Genomic DNA, 22,916 nt, shown 5'->3' on the forward strand with positions numbered 1-22,916 from the left:
TGTTTTAATGTATTTTTATCAAACCTGGGGGTTAAAAACGAAATCTGTTTCTACAGGCATGTTGAATCTTGTAATGAAAAGCATTGGCACAGTTGTAGGTACTAGATAGAATATGTGCAGATTGCATGTTAGGGATTTGAATATCAATAGTTTCAAAGATAAGAAAAGGGACAGCATCTCTGGGAAGCATTATCGCAAGTATTGTCACAAGTGAATACTTGTGTATATACCAAGCCCCCTAGCATTTTATGAATGAATATTTTATTGCTGAGGATCTCAAGATAATTCCAGCTCTCAAAAATTGTTTGTAAAGATGTATTAGGCTTTTTTTTATATAAAGAGAAATTGCAATATTTTATTAGTTTGAAAAAGAGAACTGCCCGTTTGCTCAGTTTGAAATGAGGGCTTTAAATTTTAATAGTTAAAGTGAACATGTGCTTTGTTCACGCAAGAGCTAAGCAACAGATTAACTTTAGTAGAAATCATCTAACGGAACCACCATGCTACCTGCAATAAATATAAAGAAAAGGGAAAAAAAAGAAATAAGTGCTTTTCATCCGACAAAGTTAGCAAGCACTAACAATGTAATAGTCAACTTTCTTTCCAGCAAAAATAAGCCATTAAGTCATGGTACTTGAGGCTTACATCAGGCTGTCTCCTTGTCGCTATATCATTGGTTGTAAATCAAAGGTATATAGTGCTCTGGGATAATTAGTGCTATATGCTACAGGACAATCAGGAGCAATTAATAGTATTTTTAACCATATGTATAATTTGTAATTATAAAAGTATATGGCAACAGCCATACAGTAGCTACTTATTACACATGCAGGCTCTACCTCCTGCTTTAGGTGGCTGGTGACTTATGTTGATACTTAAAGAGGAACTTTTTGATTGTCTGTACCTGTGTCCCACACCACCATCTTGGCCCTCTTCAGCCAGCTGCCTCTTCTGGAGTTGGAAACCCAGGCCTCTGACGAGGTGGAGTTCTACCCACTGGCTGTTTTGTGGCTAGGCTCCGGTAGCTTCCTGGAATATGTGGCAGGGGTTTCCCAGGGGGCTGTTAGGGCAAGACATGTCATTCTGGAACAGGCTAGAATGGTGGTAGGGGATAGGACCACTAGATATATACAAAAAGAAAACATGGAAAGTAAGTTTCAAATAGGAAATAAAAGTCCCTCATAAATGATCATGTGGGAAAAAATGGCTTGACCTCATCACCAGTGATTACAAAATGTAAAATGAAATGTAACCACTTCAGCCCCAATTAGGTTACTCAATGACCAGAGCACTTTTTACAATTTGGCACTGTGCTGCTTTAACTGGTAATTGCGCGGTCATGCAATGTTGTAACCAAACAGAATTTATAAATAGAGCTTTCTTTTGATGGTATTTGATTGGCTCTGCGACTTCTATTTTTTGCAATATAAATGGAAAAAGACCAAAAAATTTGAAAAAAAAATTATATTTTCTACTTTTTGTTATAAGAAAAATCCAATAAACTCAATTTTAGTCATACATTTAGACTAAAATGTATTCAGTCACATATCTTTGGTAAAAAAAAATGTCAATAAGCATATATTTATTGGTTTGCGCAAAAGCTATAGCGTCTAAAAACTAGGTTACATTTTCTGGAATTTTTGGGAATTTTTAGTTTATGACTGCCTATTTCATTTCTAAAATGGCAGGGCAGTACAACCCTCCCCCCCCCCCCCAAAATGACACCATTTTGGAAAGTAGACACCCCAAGGAAATTGCTGAGAGGCATGTTGAGCCCATTGAATATTTTATTTTTTTGTCACAAGTGATTGAAAAATGACAAAAAAAAATTATACAAAGTTGTCACTAAATGATATATTGCTCACACATGCCATGGTTATATGTGGAATTACACCTCAAAATACACTATGTTGCTTCTCCTGTGTATGGGGATACAGGACCCCAGAAATCAACATCTTCAGGATTTCGAAGGGTGTAAATCTTACATACTGTATCTACTCTACTTATTGCAGTTTCGAAGGCCATAAAATGCCAAGATAGCACAACCTCCCGCCCCCAAATTACCCCATTTTGGAAAGTAGACACCCCAAGATATTTGCTGAGAGGCATGTTGAGTCCATGGAATATTTTATATTTTGCCACAAGTTGCGGGAAATTACATTTTTTTTTTTTGCACAAAGTTGTCACTAAGTTATATATTGCTCAAACATGCCATGGTTTTACAGTTATATGTGGAATTACACCCCAAAATACATTCTTCTGCTTCTTCTGAGTACGGGGATACCACACGTGTTAGACTTTTTGGGAGCCTAGACGTGTACAGGACCCCAAAAAACAATCACAACCTTCAGGTTTCTAAGGGCATAAAATGGTGATTTTACTCCTCACTACCTATCACAGTTACAGAAGCCCTGAACTTTCCAGATAGCACCCTCCCCCAAATGACCCCATTTTGGAAATTAGACACCCCAAGATATTTGCTAAGGGGCATAGTTAATATTTTGGAGCTTTCATTTGCCTCTCAGCAAATAGCTTGGGGTATCTGCTTTCCAAAATTTGGTCATTTGGGGGGGTTTCGCAATATGCCCATGGCATGTTTTGAGCAATATATCATAATTTCCCCACAACTTGTGGCAAAATATAAAATATTCCATAGACCCAAAATGCCTACCAGCAAATAGCTTGGAGTTTCTACTTTCCAAAAAGGGGTCATTTGGGGGGGGGGGGGTTATGCACAACATTTAGAAGCTTATGTCACTCATCACCCACTCTTCTAACCACTTGAAGACAAAGCCCTTTCTGACACTTTTTGTTTACATGAACATTTTTTTTTTCTTCAAGCCCTACAGATTAAAATGGTGGGTGTTGGAATTTTTTTTTTCATACAGTATTTGCGCAGCAATTTTTCAAACGCTTTTTTTTAAAACACACTATATTGCCCAAATGTTTGATGAAATAAAAAAGATGATCGTATGCCAAGTGCATGGATACCAAACATGACATGCTTTAAAATTGCACACAAATGTGTAGCGGCGACAAACTACATACATTTTTAAAAGCCTTTACAGGTTACCACTTTAGATTTACTGAGGAGGTCTACTGCTAAAATTGCTGCTCTCAGTCAGACCTTTGTGGTGATACATCACATGCATGGTGCAATTGCTGTTTACATATGACACTAGACCGACGATTGCGTTTGCCTTTGCGCATAAGCATGGGGGGATAGGGGTGCTTTTTTAATTATTTATTTTGCTTTTTTATTTCATTTTTAAACAGTTCTTTTCATTTTTTTTATCATTTTTATCATTATCTCCGGGAATGTAAATATGATAATAGTTAGTGACAGGTACTCTTTTTTGAAAAAATTGGGGTCTCTCCTCTGCCCTCAAAGCATCTGACCACACCAAGATTGGTGTGATAAAATGCTTTCCCAATTTCCCAATGGCGCTGTTTATAAACCTAAGTCATGAAATGCTTGTAGCTTCCGGTTTCATAGGCCATGGAGATGACATTCTGGTCTCTGAACAGCTCTATGGTCAGCTGGTGGAACCCCCGGCTGCATTCTCTGTTTCCCTGTTGGGACAGGAGTGCCCAAGAAAACCATGGAAGACGGTGGGGGGGACATTCCCTCCTACTGCTTGTAAAAGCAGTCTAGAGGCTAATTAGCTGCTAGGATTGCTTTCACATGAAAGCTGACCGCTGGTTGAAAAGAATGATACCAAAATGATGCCTAAACCTGCAGGCATCATTCTGGTATAACCACTCAAAGTCCAGCAACATACCAGTAGGTCACTGGTCCTTGTTGGGCATGCATTGTAATGTTCTTTTTTTCAAGAAGGGCTGAACAAAAAAAGAGATTGATTGGTGGGTAGGCCCACCATTAGAATACGGCCTTTCATCCACCCACTTCTAATGATGGTTATACATGCACCATTTTTTTTTAACTGTGGTAGTGAAATCACCTCCTACAGTGCTGGAGTCGATGATTTACGTATCGTGGGAGCAAACGCTGTTGCTATCAAGATAAATCAGTGCTGCAACTGAATTGCATACCTGCTAAGCAAATTATGGTAAACAATAAATCAAAGTAACATTACAGTATACCAGTAAGACATACCATACCTGCAAAGCAAATATAATAAAACATAGTAAAAATATAAAACATTACAGTTCTAAAATACAGTAACTACAGAGAGAGAACAATAGATATAGAACAATAGTGAGCGAACAATAGAGCGGACAGTAGAGAGTGAACATAAGAGAGAGAACAATAGAGAGAAAAAAGAAAAATAAAGCCACAACTATTTTTGGCTCTTTTATTAATTTTTTTTTTTTTGCGTTTTTGTTTACTTTTATAAAAATTGTAAACTGTGAATGTTTCAGATTAGGGTCTCTCAAAATGTGATGGCCATCTCATCTTTCGAGATCCTGTGTTAGTGTGCCCTAGGACTGTGTAGTGCTGTACCCTACACTAATACTCCACTAGTTTGTGGTAGCGTTTGTCACAGATGCAGAGACCAGGTTGGTCTGGACAGGAGGGACAAGGCTGTTATGGCTAAATCTGCATTTTCTGCAGACATGACATCTTCTTTGGGGTGTTCTTTGGGCAGGGGCACCAGGGAGGACATACAGAAAATGCCTCTCATGCAGCCAGCTCACTGCATTTGCGTTGGGAAGGTGGGGCATAGCACCATATGAAAACAGAATGGCTGTAACGATCTCTTCCTGGAATTTTAGGAAGGATCCCGTTTGTCCTGAAGCTTTGTATAGCACAAAAGCATTCAGCAGAGCCAATTGAAATAAGTGAAAAGACACTTTTTTGTACCAGCGTCTGGTCTTACGGGCAATTAGGTACAGCACCAACTACTGGCCGTTGAGGTCCACCCTTCCATGTTAAAGTTGTATTCGTGGACACAGAGGGGTTTCTCCACAACACCAGTTGCCTTAGGAATTTGGACTGTCATATCTGCGTGAAGGGAAGACAGAAAGAAAACATTCTGTGAATCCCTCCACTTCACTGCTGACAAATTATTACACTTCAAGTAGGCTCTCTCCTCCATTTAAGTTGGGATTCTACAAGCCGTTGGGGGAAGCTCTGGCGATTAGATTGCACGGGGCCACATGCACCAATTCCACAATCAAAAAGGTGACTAAAAAGTGGCACGCTTGCGTAATAATTGTCCACGTACAAGTGGTACCTGTTTTCAAATAAGGGTGCCACCAAGTCCAACACAATCTTACTACCAATCCCTATGTAGTCTGGGCAGTTCTCCGGCTTTTCGTGACTATCTTTTCCCTCGTAAACCATAAAACTATATGTATAGTCTGTTGCCCTGTCACAGAGCTTATACATCTTGACCCCATATCTGGCAAGCTTGCTGGGAAGATACTATTTAATAGACAAAGTATACAGGAAACGAACAAAACTCTGGACAGCCGCATTCCGGATTAGGTGAAAAATGAAAATGCCTTTATTTCTTCAAGTGAAAAGACTCCATATCACACGAAACATCACAGCAAAGGGAAAAAACATAGAACAATATTACTGATGCGTTTCACGCTAAAACCAGCGCTTACTCATAGCTATGAGCCAGGCCAACCTGCTGCAGTATAAATGTGGTGGCTGGTCCAGAACTGGTTAAAAAAATCAAGTTAAAAAATGTATTAAAAAGTCAAATATCTGTAAAAGACAAGACAACATAAAACCATATAGGAATCAGCAATTAAAGTGTATATTAACTGCTGCTAATAAAACAATTTAGATCCCACTCAAAGTTAATATGGATTAATGTTGTTAATGTTTTAGTGATATTACTATATGACATTTGTTCTTTCCTATTATATCTGAGGAGATTGGTACAGTTTATTGGACTAGTACATGAGTGTGAGAGACGTACTGTATATGGAGAGATGCAGCGGATCCGGAGGGAATAAATTAATTGGTTAAAGCACATTTGATCTTTTATTAATAGAGAGATCAAATATTTTTGGTAAGGAGTTGGCACTGCTGGTGGTCTAGTCTCCCAGGTGCACTGCACATTGATATATTCACAATTTATTATTTTGTTTGTGATTAAGAATAGAGATTAATAGAATGGATATAGACATTTGGTGGTTTTGTTATATTCACCTTTATTGTTATTTTTAAAAGAGATTGTGTACCTTTTTGAGTACTATTACAAAAAATCTCAAATGCCTGGGTCCAGGGTGTCCTTTCCAGGGGCTACAAACTGGAGTTTTCACTTTTCCTCCTCTTTATGCTTCCCAACATGTCCCTTCCCATCACAGTGAGTGAATCTGATTGCTGCTCTCCTGTTTTAATGGGTCGATAGTCTTGTTACAAGCAGGAGAATACTTTCTATTCAAGGTTCCCCAACAGAGCAATTTAGCCATTTCTTGATCTGAGGACTCTCAACTTTTTCCTGGGGGTACAAAAGTTTTGAATCGAAAATGCCCAGTCTTTCCTTGCCTTCCTCCTTCCAGGGGATTTTCTCAGCTCATGGACATAATGGGTGATTATCTACACATTCCTTTCTCTCCGCCTCATCTGCTATCCGCTATCTGCATTTTGCCATTAAGGCGATCAGCTTTATCAATTTGTCCCCTTTACTTTTGGCCTGTCCATGGCTCCCCAGGTCTTCACCATGGTGCTTGCAAGGGGTGGAGTCTGCTCCTTACTTAAGTGATTCATGTTGTGGACTACCTGGATAATCTCCTGCTACCAGTCCTCCCTGTTCATATCAGCCAATATCCAACAGGTGGTACAGGCTCTGCAGAGCTTTGGCTGGATACTTAATCTGAAGAAGTAATCGCTGGACCCTAACATATTTGAAGTACCTGGGTCTGACCCTGTACAAGGCCTTATCCAGTACCTTTCTGCTTTGGGATAAACTGCTGTCCCTTTCTTCTCATGCCAGGGCTGTCCTGACCCAGGGGAAAACATTTATTCTTGCTTTCATGGGGGTCTTGGGTATCATGGTTACCTCCTACAAGGCTCTACCATACACTCAGTTTGACCCCAGATCTTTCAAACTCAACAATTTGGCTACATAAAGCAAATAGACTTGGTCCTTGGACCGCCCCATATGTCTAACCACCAATGCTATACTCTCCCTAGTGTGGTGGATTTCTAACCCAGTACTGAAGTAAAGGAAGCCCTTTCTTCCATGGTTATGGAAGGTTTTCATGACTGATGCCAGGTTTTAATTAATGATGCTGGTCTTCTGTCGCAACAGCGACAGAAGACCGGACCAACACTAGTAAAAGAGCTGGAAGAAGAAAGCGGAGGCCCAGCAAGAAGAATCGAAGAGCGGGACAAGACCCCCGAAGTCGTAAGAAGAAGACCCCCAGATGGTGGCGGCGATGAAGGAGAAAGCCAGGCTCCTCCGCTAGTAAAAGAGCTAGCGGTAAAAGAGCAGAAGATAGTGGAGGAGTCCGGCGAGAAGACCCCCGAAAACGGAAGAAGAGAAGACCTCCGGAGCTGTCTAATAAAGTATTTTAAAACCCTGTGTTGTGTTTTTTTTAATGTAGACTTTTTTTCCCCAGGTGAATGGGTAGGGGTACATGGTACCCCATACTCATTCACATAGAATAGGGGGCCAGAATCTAGGGGTCCCTTTATTAAAGGGGGCTCCTGGATTCTGATAAGCCCCCAACCCGCAGACCCTGACAACCAACAGCCAGGGTTGTTGGGAAGAGGTCCTTCTCCTCATCAACATGGGGACAAGGTGCTTTGGAGTGGGGGGCCGCAGGGCCCCCTTCCCCAAAGCACCCCCCATTTTGAGGGCACATGGCCTGGTATGGCACAGGAGGGGGGGCTCGCTTGACCCCACCCGCTTTCCTGACCGGCCGGGCTGCGCGCTCAGATAAGGGTCTGCTGTGGACTTTGGGGGGACCCCACACTGTTTTTTCAGCGTAGGGGTTCCCCTTTAAATCCATACCAGGTGACCAGGCTAGCAAGGTGTCAATCTCGCCGATGGAGGCGGTGACATTGAATTCCTTCGCTAGTTCCGTCTACCTGGAGCCACGTTCAAAATGAACAGACTTTATTCCGAGTGTGGGCAAGTCCGTTCATTTCAAAAGTTCGGCGGACTCCCGCCGTAGTCCAGCGGACCTTCACTGCAAAGTCTGGCGGGTTGTCCCATCGTGTGTATGCAGCAGTAATTCAATTAAGTAATTAAATTTAACATGTCTAGGATAGAGTAATTAAACCTGTGTGTTATTTGTTTATTTATTGCCATTTGTGTCCAGTCAAGCGGTTCCTGTACTTCCTGCCCTGCAGATATAACAGGAAGTAAGAAAAAATGCCCTCTTAGCCCTTGTACACATGGTCGGAGAATCCGTCGGAATGTGTCCTATTGGACCATGTTGTCGGATAATCCGACTGTGTGTGGTATGCATCGGACTGATTCCGTCGGAATATCCGTCGGACCCAATTTTCCAACTTGTTGGAAATATTTTCCGACCAACTGGTTCGATCGGACATACTCCGATCATGTGTAGAGGATTTTGATTGGACCAAGTGTCACGCATGCTCAGATGAAATTCCTACATCAAAGCTATTCGCTACTAGCCTGAACGTAGTCCCATCATAACGAAATTACGTCATCACATTCTGAATGATCGGATTCTTCGACAACTTAGTCCGACCGTGTGTATGCAACAGTTTTGGACAAGATCCGACGGACAAAATCCGACGGACAAAATCTGACGGATTTGGTTGTCGAAATCTCCGACCGTGTGTACAGGGGCTTAGACAGCTGTCACTGAAAGAAATGTCCTCATTAAAAGATTAGTGGAGTCTGGTGAGAAATAGAAATCTGATAGAGGTTCTAACTCTTCACTACTTTATATAAAATTGGGCTTTTTTATACAACTTTACTACAAAATACATTTTAAGTTGCCAGCCCAGCTTGCATTTTTCCCATTATTACAGCATTAGTGCTCATGGCAGAGCTGTACAGAATGGCCATAGAGGATTTAAATCCCAAAGTCCATTTGGGATATATTGGGGAGAGGTTGGAACTAGTTTTTATGTAGTCAGTGTTCTCATTTGATAGATCCCTTCACTTACCGTATTTCTACCATGTTTTATTGCTCTTTGTTTCCCTGCTTTAGAGATTTCACTGCATTTCTTAACTGTTAGGGGTGGACAGGAAGTGAGGAGAAAGCTTTCCAACAGGGACACAGACACAAATGAAAACCCAGCAAACATTTTAACACTTTATCACTCTAAACAAAATAGATTTTTTTTCCTGCAATCAAGTTTTAATGTATTTCTCCATTTTCTTTATATATTTAATTTGGGTAAAGCTTTTAAGTGCACTTTATATACTGTAGCACCCATTTCTCTTGTCGGTAACAGACTGAATAATTGATATTAAGAGGAAACAGGTTTTATGCTTTGTTAAAGTGAACCTGTTCCAAACCTGGGAAATTCAAAGTGTACATAATGTGAAAAAGATGTTCAGAGGTAACCTTTACTGAGAAAGCCATTTCAAAATGATCAATAGATACAACGTTAAATGCAACTGGATGTGTATACACATCTCAACAATCCTGTAAATGCCCTTGGCCCCATCCCTTATATCCCTTATACCATATACCTGGAGCATTGTTATTGGTTGAGCATAACACTATTATATCAGGGGCCTATTAGTCATGCTCAAGAGGCAGGAGGGCCAAGCCTGATTTACAGAAGTTGCTTTGGCTGCCAATGCCTCCATAACCCCCCTGTCTGTTGTTTATTTGTCATTCTGTTTTACTGAAGGTAACCTCAGTTTATGTGTTTTATTTATCTTATGCTCAGTTTGATTTTGCATATTTGAGAAGGGCTTATCTAAAGATCTACTTTGTTACTGATAAAGCATATTATGTCTCCTGTCATTTACATTATATGTCAATATGTATGTAATACGTAGTGAAAAAAATGAACCTAACCTGGCATATTTACAATTAACAGAGGATATATGCAATTGATCTGCTTTGCTAAAGCTTATGCTCTTACACCATCACATAATTTGTGTGTTAGCAAGTACATTTTATCCTTGCCTATTTTATTATGTGCTCACAATGCACATGTACATAGGATCACGAATGAACATGCCGAATGGTTTGCTTGTATATTCCATTGTCCTAACATGCTCCAGGGTAAGGATTGACACACCTAAAATTCAAATGATTTTCTTTTTTCTAATAATTTTAAATCTACCCAAGCTTTGTTAAGAAATGGATATATGCATCTCTTGTAGAACCAAAATATATAAAAAGTACACACTTGTGCTGGGTAAACGACAGTGCCTCTGAGCATGTTTCCAATAATAAATACTCACAAATAAATTACCTGTATTTTTTGCTCCAATTGAACAACCTGGCACACAGTTTTACTGACCTGTTGCTTTGGTTGGTTCCTTTAATTTCTCTTTTTTAGGCTTATATACATTCATTGTCACCTGGTGTTTCTTCTGGTAGCACAGTTCCTATTGTAGATTGACAACACTTACTCACTGTACTGTATCTCTAGAGGAGCAGTGCTCTCACCCTAGGACAGAACGGGTGTGATTTACTAAAACTGAAGCACCCAGAATCTGGTGCAGATGTGAATGGTAGCCAATCAGCTTCTAGCTTCAACTTGATCAAATAGGCTCTCTCCCCTAAAGTGTTTTAAGACTATTTTAACCCTTCTCGTCACCTCAATAACAGGCTGAACATGTTCTGTAAGACACAAAGGTAACCTGGACAAGGCCGATAAGACTGCTTTAGGTAACAGTGCAGTATGCACAGGTCACTTTTTGCATTTATTAAACAGATATAACAAAACTCAGTGGTATATGGTATATTTGATGGTGTCTTAAGCAGACCAAAAGGGAACAAATAAGAGAAGTTCATTGCTGGGATTTACGTACACTTTGTCTAACGAGTTGGTCACATTGTGCATCTATGAGAATCAAAGGCACAACATTTGCAATTCTGGATGTATACCTTGCATGGCAAACTAGATCTAACCGTTTACTATATAGATATATGCTATGTGTGTGTACATCCAAACACTCATGCAAGAACACATTTCAGGATTACCATAGATACTTATTCCTGCTTTTACTGTTTTCCTTTAGTAAACCAGGTCTGATATATAAAACAATGTGTACTGCTGTATTTCCGTAAAACAAAGCTTATCAACAATATTTAAAGTAAATATATCACAAACAAAATCCAGCAACAAGCTGGTCTTTCTCTAGTTAAAAAAAACCAAAAAAACAAGCCCCCGTATTTGACAAATAATGTAAATAATATACATGAACAGTGGGATTGGCTCATCAGTCTGACTGATGTCAGGGATGGTTTGTAGATAAATTACAATAAAATAAGGTAGAAAATAACTGCAGTATTGAATAAAAAAGTATAGCATATAAATATGAACATGTATATTGAGTCTATTAACAGTAACCTTAAAGAGTCAAAGCAAAACTGGCATTGATATTACTTTAGAATTCCAAAAAAGTTACTACCAATGAAAACATAATACTTTCAATTGAAAATGCTTTACACTTAAAAACAAAGCTTTACATTATACAATTAAAAGTTCATTGAGCTATATTGAGCCTAATGCCCATATAAAAAAAAAAAAAAAACGAGCCATCGTAAGTTAGTGTAGTGATGCAACCAAAGTGATACTTAAAAGGTTGAATTGCAAAAGTAAGTAAATACATAACTCTCACCAGAACAGAGGCAGCAGATAGTTAAAGTAATGAGAGGGTCTAGGATGAGGAGCTGCTAGCACAAAGGACAAAATTATTATATGTCAAAGGCACAGCCTACTTTATCAGCCTACTTTATGAGGCTTAACTATTAGCCAGTAGTAATAAAAGGCAGTACCCATTTAGCCATCTGTAAACCTGGCTATAAGTACATTAAGCCCTTTTCCTACTAGCACAAAATGGATATATATATATATATATATATATATATATATATATATATATATATATATATACTACTGTGCAAAAGTTTTAGGCAGGCAGGTGTGGAAAAAATTTTGTAAATTGAGAATGCTTTCGTAAATAAAAGTGGTAACGGTTTCTTCTTATGAATGAACAAAATGGAAAGTTAATGAACAGAAGCGAAAACCAAATTAAATGAATATTTGGTGTGACCAACTTTTGCCTTCAAACAGCAACAATTCTTCAATTCTTCTAGGTACACTTGCACACAATTTTTGAAGGAACTCAGCAGGTAGGGTTCTTCATGGCTGTCTCATATCCTTCGTGTCTTTGTGTAATCTCAGACAGACTCGATGATGTTGAGATCAAGGTTCTGCGGGGGCCAAACCATTATTTTCAGAACTCCTTGTTCTTCTTTACACTAAAGATAGTTCCAAATGACATTGGCTTCATGTTTGGGGTCTTTGTCCTGCTGCAGTAAAAAATTGGATCCAATCACACTCCTCGCTAATAGTATGGCATGTTCCATAAGTATCTGCCTGAATTTTTCATCTTTAAAGACACTTGATTTACAGAAATGCAGCCACTTGCAACTTGCAAGGAACCTGCCCCTTGCTTCACTGTTGCCTGCAGACATTTATTTTTGTGCTGCTCTCCAACTCTTCATGAAGAAACTGCCTTTTGCTACAGTCAAATATTTAATATTTTGACTCATCAGTCCAGAGCACCTGTTGCCATTTTTCTGCACCCCATTTTCTATGTTTTCTTGCATAGGACATGGAAAAAAGGCTAAGCGACTCAACTATGCATGAAAATCTAGGAACTGGCATGCAGAAAATGGCAGCAGGTGCTCTGGACTGATGAGTCAAAATATTAAATATTTGTCTGTAGCAAAAGGCAGTTTCTTCATGAAGGGCTGGAGAGCAGCACAATAATGAATGTCTGCAGGCAACAGTGAAGCAAGGTGCAGGTTCCTTGCAAGTTGCAAGTGGCTACATTTCTGTAAATCAAGTGTCTTTAAAGATGAAAAATCCAGGCAGATACTTATGGAACATGCCATACCATTAGCAAGGAGTATGATTGGCTCCAAATGTTTTCTGCAGCAGGACAAAGACCACAAACATGAAGCCAATGTCATTTGGAACTATCTAACTATTGAAATATTTGAGGCAGCTTACATCCACAGATGGTCTGTGGTTAGTTCTCCAAGATGTTTGGAATGACCTACTTACTGGGTTCCATCAAAAAACTGTATGCAGGTATACCTAAAGAAATTGAAGAAGAAAAATTGTGTGCAAGTGTGCCCAGAAGAATTAATGCTGCTTTGAAGGCAAAGAGGTTGATTTACCATAAACTGGAGATTGAAAAATCTGGCACAGCTCTGCATAGAAAGCAATCAGCTTTCAGGTTTTATGGTCAAAGATTAATTGAACAAGCTAAAGGTAGAAGCTGATCGCCTTATTATGCACAGCTGCACCAGATTTTGTAATCTCCAGTTTTAGTAAAGCAACCCCAAAGGGTGGTCACACCAAATATTGATTGGATTTGGATTCCTCTTCTGTTCATTTACTTTCCGTTTTGTTAATTGATAAAAATAAACCATTAACACTTCTATTTCTAAAAACATTCTTAATTTTCAACATTTTATCACACCTGCCTAAGGTGCTGTACTTTCACACTGTGCAGTACCTAAACCTCAAACATTCTAGTTATTTTCATGTAGATGTAGGGTTTTAGAGCTGCTACATATATGCTTTTTGTGTTAGGAGAGTAGAAGTACAGAAATGGCATAATACGTTCTGCCACAACACGACATAGGTTATGCGTACACACTGCTGAAATCTGTTGTATAGTAATGGCAATGGTGGTACACTGTGACCTTCTCTGTAGTTATTTTCTACTTAACTGCTAACTACAGCTATGACTTGATAATCTCATCAGCTGTGTAAAAAGAAGTTTAAAGAAGCCATTTTTTTTTAGGAGCCCAGCTGATTGACATGGCTTATCCTACCAAACCTTTAGTTGTTGGAGCATTTTGCAGATAGATAAATGAATAAATTGGTTCACTGTGCATGTTAGCCACTAGGGCAGCTGATAAACATGCAATGCCAAGAAAAGAATTTTGTGCATTAGCTCTGAAATGACAATATGCTGGAACCACTCAGTGTTTAGATTTGCTTCATTTGGAAATCTTTTAAGTAGTAATAATAATGTTTTGAGGAAATTGAGTGGAACACTAAATTATTCTCTGAAACCTGATTTCTAACTGTGCAAGGCTAAAGAAGCTGAAAATCAATGTACTTTTAAAGTCATTAGAGAGCAAGAGTCAAACATGTCTGTGTTGCTGTGCCGAAGCTTTTAGTGAGCCATAGTATTATTACAAAATCAGCCAGAATCTGCATTAATTTCACAGTCTTTTTCTTCAAGATACCCAAGGGTGCTTGATGAATAAAATGGAAATTTCAAAAGGCTGTGTTTTTATTAGTTAAGGGGGCAATGAGCCTTGAAAGTGCTGCATTTGACCCACACAGTAGCCGATGCTGGCATGGGTAGTGTTGAGGGATTATGTATTCTAAGCACTAAAATGCTTTGTTTGAAGGTATACATACAAATAAAGGCTGGAGTCATTTAAGACTAATTTAAAATCTATAAACAAGTATTACAGCAAGTACAGTTCATTAAGTGTAAGACTTGATGTTCATTTTTCATTATCTGTGCAATTGTGTGCATCACTTTGTGTATATTGGTCTGATAGATGTTTAAAATGCACTAGATATTTGCAGTATTGAACACTGTAAAAAGGTTGCCTAGTTGTAAAGCATAAATCTAGGTTAGCTGTTTGTGTTATATGGTGCCCCTGGATGTTTGGAATAAGATTGTATTCTTTATCTGCCTCCAGGTTCTTCAGTTGCCCTAGAACCTTTAGCATATTATGGATGATGGGGAGCAGTGCAGGGATGTAATGTCTGCATTCCTACATTATTTCCCTAATAATTCTGGGTAGCAGAATGATCATGATTGTAGGAGTGGAACAATTTCAGCATTGGCCCCCCACAGAGAAGCCCAAGTGTTCTTTGTGGAAGTTTCATTTGCATTTACACATCCCCTTTCCACCCTCATTCAGTGAATGTTCATAGAAAGGAGAAGCACACACTTCTTGTGCTGCTTCTATCTCCACCTATCTAAGCTCTGTTTTAAAGAGTGTAGAGTAGACTTCAACAGGCTGGAACCAAGTCAAATTCCAAAGTAGCAGAACTATGTAAGGCCTTGTCTAGCCAGCAAAGAAAGTGTAGACTGGATAAAAAAGGGTTCTATTTTCATCTTCATATCACCAACACTTTTATGTAAACAGAATAAAGATGGAGGAAAGAAACATCTATGTTTAAAGCAACATTTAAAATTTCTCTTGCAACTGACTTCTCAAAGGTTTCTTTAAATAAGAATCGTGTCATTGTAAGAATATTTTAATTGTTGACAACATTTGATAAGTGTTGTTGGGCTATACTTCCTATAAAGTACAGCAATTTGTAACAAAGGCTGCTCAAACCCTAGGTTTTGGTGATTTAACATTGTATTTCAATTAATGATGTGTGGCTTTCAAATATATTTGTTCAGTTAGAATGGATAAGTGTAAAATAAAAAAACATTTACACCTAATCAAAAGTTAAATTTTTCTACTGCATCTATTATAAAAAATCAATATACACCCAAACAGTCGGCAAAAGAAAGATTTAAATCTTTTGCAAAACACATAGAGCTCAATATTGAAAATCAGCTTAAAAGAATTTTTAATTTTCAGACAAAAAGTTTAAAGCTGTGTTCTAAAATAAGGATTTCCCTCAAGTGTTAAGTGGCTAAAAAGCATTAGTCTGAAAGCGAGAGCTATAAAGACAAAAATGACTACCGTATATACTCGAGTATAGGCCGACCCGAATATAAGCCGAGGCCCCCAATTTACCCCCAAAAAAACTGGCAAACTTATTGACTCGTGTATAAGCCGAGGGTGAGACATGCCTGTCCATCCCTGTGTGTGTGTCCGTCCATCCCTGTGTGTGTGTGTGTCCATCCATCCATCCATCCCTGTGTGTGTGTGTCTCCATCCATCCATCCATCCATCCCTGTGTGTGTGTGTCTCCATCCATCCATCCCTGTGTGTGTGTCTCCATCCATCCATCCATCCCTGTGTGTGTGTATCCATCCATCCCTGTGTGTGTGTGTGTCTCCATCTGTGTGTGTGTGTGTGTGTGTGTGTGTGTGTGTGTGTGTGTGTGTGTGTGTGTGTGTGTGTGTGTGTGTGTCCAGCCTACCTGTGTCCCGAGCCTTTGTCCCGAGCCTCCGTCCCGTGCCTTGCCTCCTTGCCTCCGTCCCGTGCCGTGCCTTGCCGCCGTGCCTTGCCTCCGTCCCGTCCCGTCCCGTGCCGTGCCTTGCCTTGCCTCCGTCCCGTGCCCTCTTCGTCGGCGCCTCGGCGGCCATTGTAAAATTCAAAAGCTGCGCCGCCGCCTTCGCCTGTGATAGGCGGAACACTGAATTTCCCAGCAGCCTGTGTTCCGCCTATCACGGACATCGTATCATCCTCGTCCGTAGTACGAGGATGATACGATGTCCGTGATAGGCGGAACACAGGCTGCTGGGAAATTCAGTGTTCCGCCTATCACAGGCGAAGGCGGAGCCGGAGGCGCGGCTTTTGAATTATAGAATGGCCGCTGTCTGTCTGCTCGACACGCTGATCGAGCGGGCAGACAGCGATGACTCGAGTATAAGCCGAGGGGGGCACTTTCAGCCTCAAAAAAGAGGCTGAAAATCTCGGCTTATACTCGAGTATATACGGTATTTACCTTTGAAAGTAAAATACCATTCGGAAGGTTTGAGTCAACAGTTAATTTCTAGGATTTTTTTCAAATATATTTTTTGATTCTTCATCATTTTAAATGATCTGCCAAAACAATAATGCAATTCAGTTACTTACTATATGTCCATTATATCAGTTATTTCTGTTTGATATGAATGTTACGCCATATGGTGCATTACATTCAGTTCATATATAAATAAAGCAAATACAGACTGAGATTTTAACTTGAAATACAAATTTCATAAAGGTTTTTATCAGAGTGTAAAAGATAAAATATTTACAAGCACTAGTGGTTCCTTTTGCATTATTTGGCAAACAGATGTTCACAGACTTTATTATGCTTTTAGTTAAAGTGAAACTATGCTTTTCCCATGTAGGGTAAGGCACCATGTTGACTCTAATCCCCCACCTTCTCATTTGCTCATATTTTCATTTACATCACCACCCAACCCCTCTGCTCAGCTGCTGGAAGCAGAAGAAGCTGTCATTTATAAGCTATGAATTGTTCACATCATGGTTTATACTAAAATATTGATTGTTCCCATTTGAAAGAGCTGGAATTTGGGTATTAGAAGAGTGCTGTCAAATAAAGTGGGTCATATGCTCCATCCATAAGCGTGTGCACAGAGTGTACTGGGTGTGCCTGGGCACACCCTAATCACCCCATGCTGTGCCAATTGCCCCTGCTTCCTGCAGTGCTACCAGCTTCCCTACTCTTCTCTCTTACCGGCTGCTGTGGGGAATGTTTCATGGCATCTTCCTTTTCTGAATGAGCACAGTAAGTGATCTTTACCAATCACTCCTGTGTTCATTCTTAACTGAAGCATAGTAGACTGTGTTTACTATGCTTTGGTTTGTGAATGAACAGGAAGCCGCTCAGCACAGAGCACTTCCCATTCATCACTGTCCAATGCAGCTGAAGAGAAAAATAGGCTGGGGAATCTCTGTCTTTAGTCTCTTTTAAAAGTGAGACATCAAGGGTCTGTTTAGATATACATGCATGTGTGTTTGTGCTTTGGAGTGCACACCCTAATGCAATAGGCTGCACACACTAATGGCTCCATCCATACCCCTGGTATGCTGGGTATGTTGTTTGTGTCCAGCAGCTGAACAGAACATTAAAGGAGTAAAGGAAAAATTTAGTATATTTTGTGAGTATGGTGAGGGGTTGGGGGGGGGGGCAGGTAATGGGGGAAACAAACCTGCAGCAAAACACACATTTGCTCCAAATCTGAATTCTATGTTTCATCTACAAATTATTTTACATATAGTGTAGTGGTTTATTTATCCAAGCCCTATATTTCAAATTATGACCAACGATTTTAATTGGAACAGCCAGAGTACATAGATCTTTCTTTCACCTGCTTTAAGTGTAGGATATGTGGCCATAAATAATAATATTATTCAAGCAGCTAAGAAGGAAGAATCATGGGCCAGCTCAAAGATGGCTTATAAACAGCACATTCTTTTCTATCAGCTAATATAGAAACAGGGTAGTTCAAGCACTATGTCTTTGCCATTTGTAAAGATAAATATATCAGCTTATGGATTAAGCCACATCTTTTATTGTTATTTGGGACATACACGTTTCATGTGTGGTTTTCATTTTTGTCTGGACCCTAGATTTAAATATACATGCATACATACATACATACAGGAAGGGCAATCTCAACACTCCAGTTGTGGTGAAACTACAAATCCATCATGGGATCTGTACTTCACCACAGTTGGAGTGCTGAGGTTGCCCAGCCCTACTGTAAGTGTTTTCTGGCTAAAGTACTTGGCAACATTAGAAAAAGCTAACTATGTTACTGGAGAGGACACCGATAAGCTTGCAAAGGCACTGTAGCTAATTCATGCAACTATGAAAAAAAAATATTAATACTTAAAAATTAATATGAAAGCTAATTCTTGAAATTAATTACAGTTATAAGAATCGTATGTAAAGGCAATGTGTAAGATTATGTAAATGCATGTATTAATTTGGTGTAGCATTACTAAAACATTCAAAACCTAGTAAAAAAACTGCCATGTTATGTAATTCATATTTATTGTTTTGTAGTCATAGCATCATAAATGTAAACTAAAACATTTGGAAAGAAACAGTTATGCTATGTTTTTTTTGCGCAAACACATCTGAAAATATGAGATATACTGTTTTTTCAATAAGACATTGCAAAAAGGGGCAAAGATGTGCAAAGGGCAGTAACCCAAAACAACTAGACAAAAAGTGTCTCTTAACTGATCTCACTCCAGAAAGGTAGAATTAAATTGGATACAATGGTTTCTATTCCACCCCTGCACTTTGTACTGCCTTATTGTATAAACTAGGTGTTGATATCCAAACATTATAAATACAACCACCATATGCTCTATTGTACTGTATTTACATCAGACAGTTATGGTTCCCTTGCTGCCTATATAAATAGTCATAATAATCATGGTAAAATTAGAAAAAAAAATAAAAGCTTATACAGTGCCTGTAACTGATTATCTGTAGATATCTCTCTCTCTCTAATATGTGTATCCACCAATGGCTGAAAAGAACACTTCCCCATTTTGTTTTTTGTTTTTGTTCTTTCTTTCTTCTATGATCGGATTAGCAAGTCAGCACTGTAAGTACCAAACCACTAAAAAGTTCCAGGAGTTGTTACTTTCATGTACTACTGAGAACAGTGTCGTCTTGTGGCCGTTCTCGTAGACTGTGTTGGTTTAACAAGCGTCCAACCCTTTTGTCTTGTTGTTTTTTTTTGTCTTTCCTGCCCCCTGTCCCCTTGTCCCCACAGGCTGTGCGTTTGTTACATTTTCTACAAGGGCAATGGCACAGAATGCAATCAAAGCCATGCACCAGTCTCAGACCATGGAGGTACTGTATCATCTGCCCTTTCTTTGTTTTCTTTGTGCAAATTATTGGATAAAACAAAAGTCGTTCTTTATGTACAGACTGTTAACATGAAAATCACAGATCCAAAAACCCAACATTAGCCTCTCATCACACCATGTTTTAGCCTTCCACAACAGGTTATAAGGCTACCTAGTTTTCTACACTGCACATATTAGATCCATTCAACTTAATCACAAAGCACATCATATCATAGTTTATTTCAGCTGACCTAACATGGTTTGTACATTTATTTCAACCTCCAGACAGCTGAATGCATGATGTGTAGCCAAGAACTGCATTATGAAAGCCCACCACATACACTTTTAAGTAGTCCCAAATGTAACAATGTGGAGGTTCATCTTCTAGGGTATGTGTATCTATGGAGGGACTTGGTCTGTGTTTAAGTTGGGAAGCTGGAATGGAGACAAAAGCTCCAATAAATTACTAAATTGTTTAAAGAAATGCAGAAAAACATTTACAAAAAAGGAGGAGGAACAAAAAGATTTCATTACAGACCTAAATATGTGTCATTGTATTAAACATATACTGTACAGCTGACTGCATTTTTTATCACTAGCTATTTTAGGTCAAGGCAACTCTTAGAGGATAGCCTAGGCCAGATTTACTAAAATCTATGTCTATGGGGGAATGCAGATGCTGATTGGTTGGTGGTTTTCAGGAGATACATAATTTTATGTAGGATAGTATTATTACTATTCCTGAAACAAGCATCTAGTAGGGCAGCCTATGACACTCACTTTTTTTACATAGTATATTATATAGTAGTAATGAAGTCCTTCATCCCATTTGTCCACATTTTCTGCCTTATTCAGCATGCATGAGAAATGCATTATTTTTAACAATCTATTTTTGTAGTGATCTCTACAGTTTTTTATAAGACACAAGGGAAGCAACAGATAAACGTATCCTATATACACATACCCTAGCTAGAGATTTGTCATCAAGTAAAAAATTAATACAACACAAAATTATCTCCCAACAGTGCCTTTAAAATAAACAGATAATACATATGAACATGTCACGGCAATGCCATTAAAACATAACATCTCCCTTATGCCTTATCCTAACAAAGGAAGAAAAGTGTAGTGATCAATGTTAATATGCTTTATTACCTATTTGGTAATTTTACATTAGTACTTGTTTTTGGAATATCACTTGTATCCAGTAGGAGGTGACAAACATTGTCCGTTCTTTGGGGAAAACAAAGACAATCTGAAATATTGTGTTTATATGTACACCCCAAAGATTAACTGTAGGTAACTGCCAACAACTCCCTTGGCAACATATAGAATCAATTGGACACAATGGAAGTGCCAAAGCCTGTACAGGCATAATAAAATAATACATTGTTGTTCAATTTTTACTGTTCTTCCTACTAAAGAAGCCATGCCATCAGATATAATTTAATCCCACAAATACCTAACATGTGGCATACTGATCTAGAGCTACATATTACTCTTAATTTCCATGGCCAGCTCTTTTATTTCACATAAATGGACCTTCAAAGGACAATATGGCTGATTAATATCACCACTCTCTGTCAGATAACCTTGCAATTACCAGACTTTAGGTCACCATGGTTCAACAGACCTAAATCAACATCCAGCAGGCAGTTTCTCCAGAGAGTTTCCTATTTTAAATCACCAGTGACACCTAGTCTTGACTTGTAGTCACACAGCAAACCAGCCTTTACATGGTAAACTACAATTTTTTTTTATCTCCCACCTGAATAGATGTTGCCTTAACACTTTAATTCCAAGCAAATTCTATTTCCTATCTTAATCCAGCATTATTTTTTTTTAAAAAAGAAGAAAATTGCATTAATTCATAGCAATAAAATAAAATCATTCTACAAAATAGAGATAAAACAAGGGTTATACATTATAATGAAATAAAATTGCAACTTAGAAATAGAACTCTTTAGGCAAATTGTATGCCAGAATAAAATAAAATAAAAATCCAAACATCTGTGATCTAACCTGCTCATTGTTTGTCAGTGATCTAAATGTTCCCAGTTTGTGTGGCATGGCATTTAGGCCTAGAGGAACCTGAAATGTGCTGTTGATTTAAAAGATGAAAAAATGTCTACATATGAAATGTCGCATTGCTACAATACCACCTGTGTTTGTTGCACAATTATCTCAAACATTAAAAAGAAAGGTTCGTTTTGATACAGAGCACTGACTTCTGAAATTACAGCTTGGCCTGCTGTGGTCTTGCAATTATATCTTTGAAATCCTACACAGAAAATTGGTTCCCACTTTATCAAAGTGATATTTAACCTGTCTAAGCTATCTTTTTTTTTTTTTAACTACTTCAGTGAAAGGAACATGCGGAAATAGATTTCATAGATGGAAAGAAAAAGCGTGCAGTATATTAACATATTAATAAGTACAGTGAATTTTAGTACGCACTATTCACTATATAACATATATATATGTTTTGCTAAAAAGTGTATTTGGCTGGCACGTTGTATACAATTATTACAGTACATAATCGTGAATACATCAGTTATATAGATGTGTTCCATTTATGTAGTATATACTTTCAGTTAGGATATTTAAGTAGATTTTATATTAGGCTTGTATTTTATCACTTTTGATGCAATAGACTTTAGAGTAAGTAAGTTTACAGTTACCTCTCAGGCTACAGTACTGAAACTAAAATAGTCTGTTGTTAATCAAATGATTGTACATAATTAGGATGGAGATAGCATTTTCGGAGGATGGGCAAATAGTTAAGAGTGCATTTCAGTGGAAGCTAACGGTATCATGACATCACTAGCTTTAAGAGAACTGATATGCATTCAAATGTTGATAATGATATATTACTGAAAATGATCAACTACAATCACTAATTAAAAAAACTGCAGTAGCAGATTCAGATAGCATATAATTTAATACCATTAACAATATGATCGGGTTAACGCAGCTACTAATATATAGATACCAATAAGAATTTTAGGTTGACCTCAAAAATGGGAAATCTAGCTAATTTGAATAGGTTACAACACTTCACACATCAGCTTTGCTCTACCTTATTAAATACACATGTGTATTTACATTCAGGTATAATAACTTTTAGCTGCATATTTTTTAGGTGCAGTAAATGTGATATTCTTCAGACATTCACTGCAGGTGAATCAGACACCAATTTAAAACACATGCATCAGGAAGATACACTTGCAGTGAATGTGTGATAAGTGTCATAATTATTGCTTTAA

The 22,916-nt window shown here is 38.4% G+C and overlaps 1 protein-coding gene across 36 annotated transcripts in view; it reads left to right on the plus strand.

Moving 5' to 3' along the window:
• CELF2 (CUGBP Elav-like family member 2) overlaps positions 1 to 22,916 on the plus strand; it is a 683,959-nt gene that overhangs the window by 563,967 nt on the left and 97,076 nt on the right. For 22 of the 36 annotated variants that reach the window (XM_077472885.1, XM_077472887.1, XM_077472889.1 and 19 more), the window contains 2 exons: positions 19,392 to 19,403; positions 19,575 to 19,654. In XM_077472885.1, coding sequence (XP_077329011.1) covers positions 19,392 to 19,403; positions 19,575 to 19,654 — 92 coding nt within the window. The remainder of the gene's footprint in view (positions 1 to 19,391; positions 19,404 to 19,574; positions 19,655 to 22,916) is intronic. The other 14 variants (XM_077472886.1, XM_077472895.1, XM_077472904.1 and 11 more) reach the window with 1 other exon arrangement.

Source organism: Lithobates pipiens, unplaced genomic scaffold, assembly GCF_037356315.1.
Source record: "Lithobates pipiens isolate NorthernLeopardFrog02 unplaced genomic scaffold, aLitPip1_a1.2 Scaffold_8, whole genome shotgun sequence".
Taxonomy (NCBI): Eukaryota; Metazoa; Chordata; class Amphibia; order Anura; family Ranidae; genus Lithobates; species Lithobates pipiens.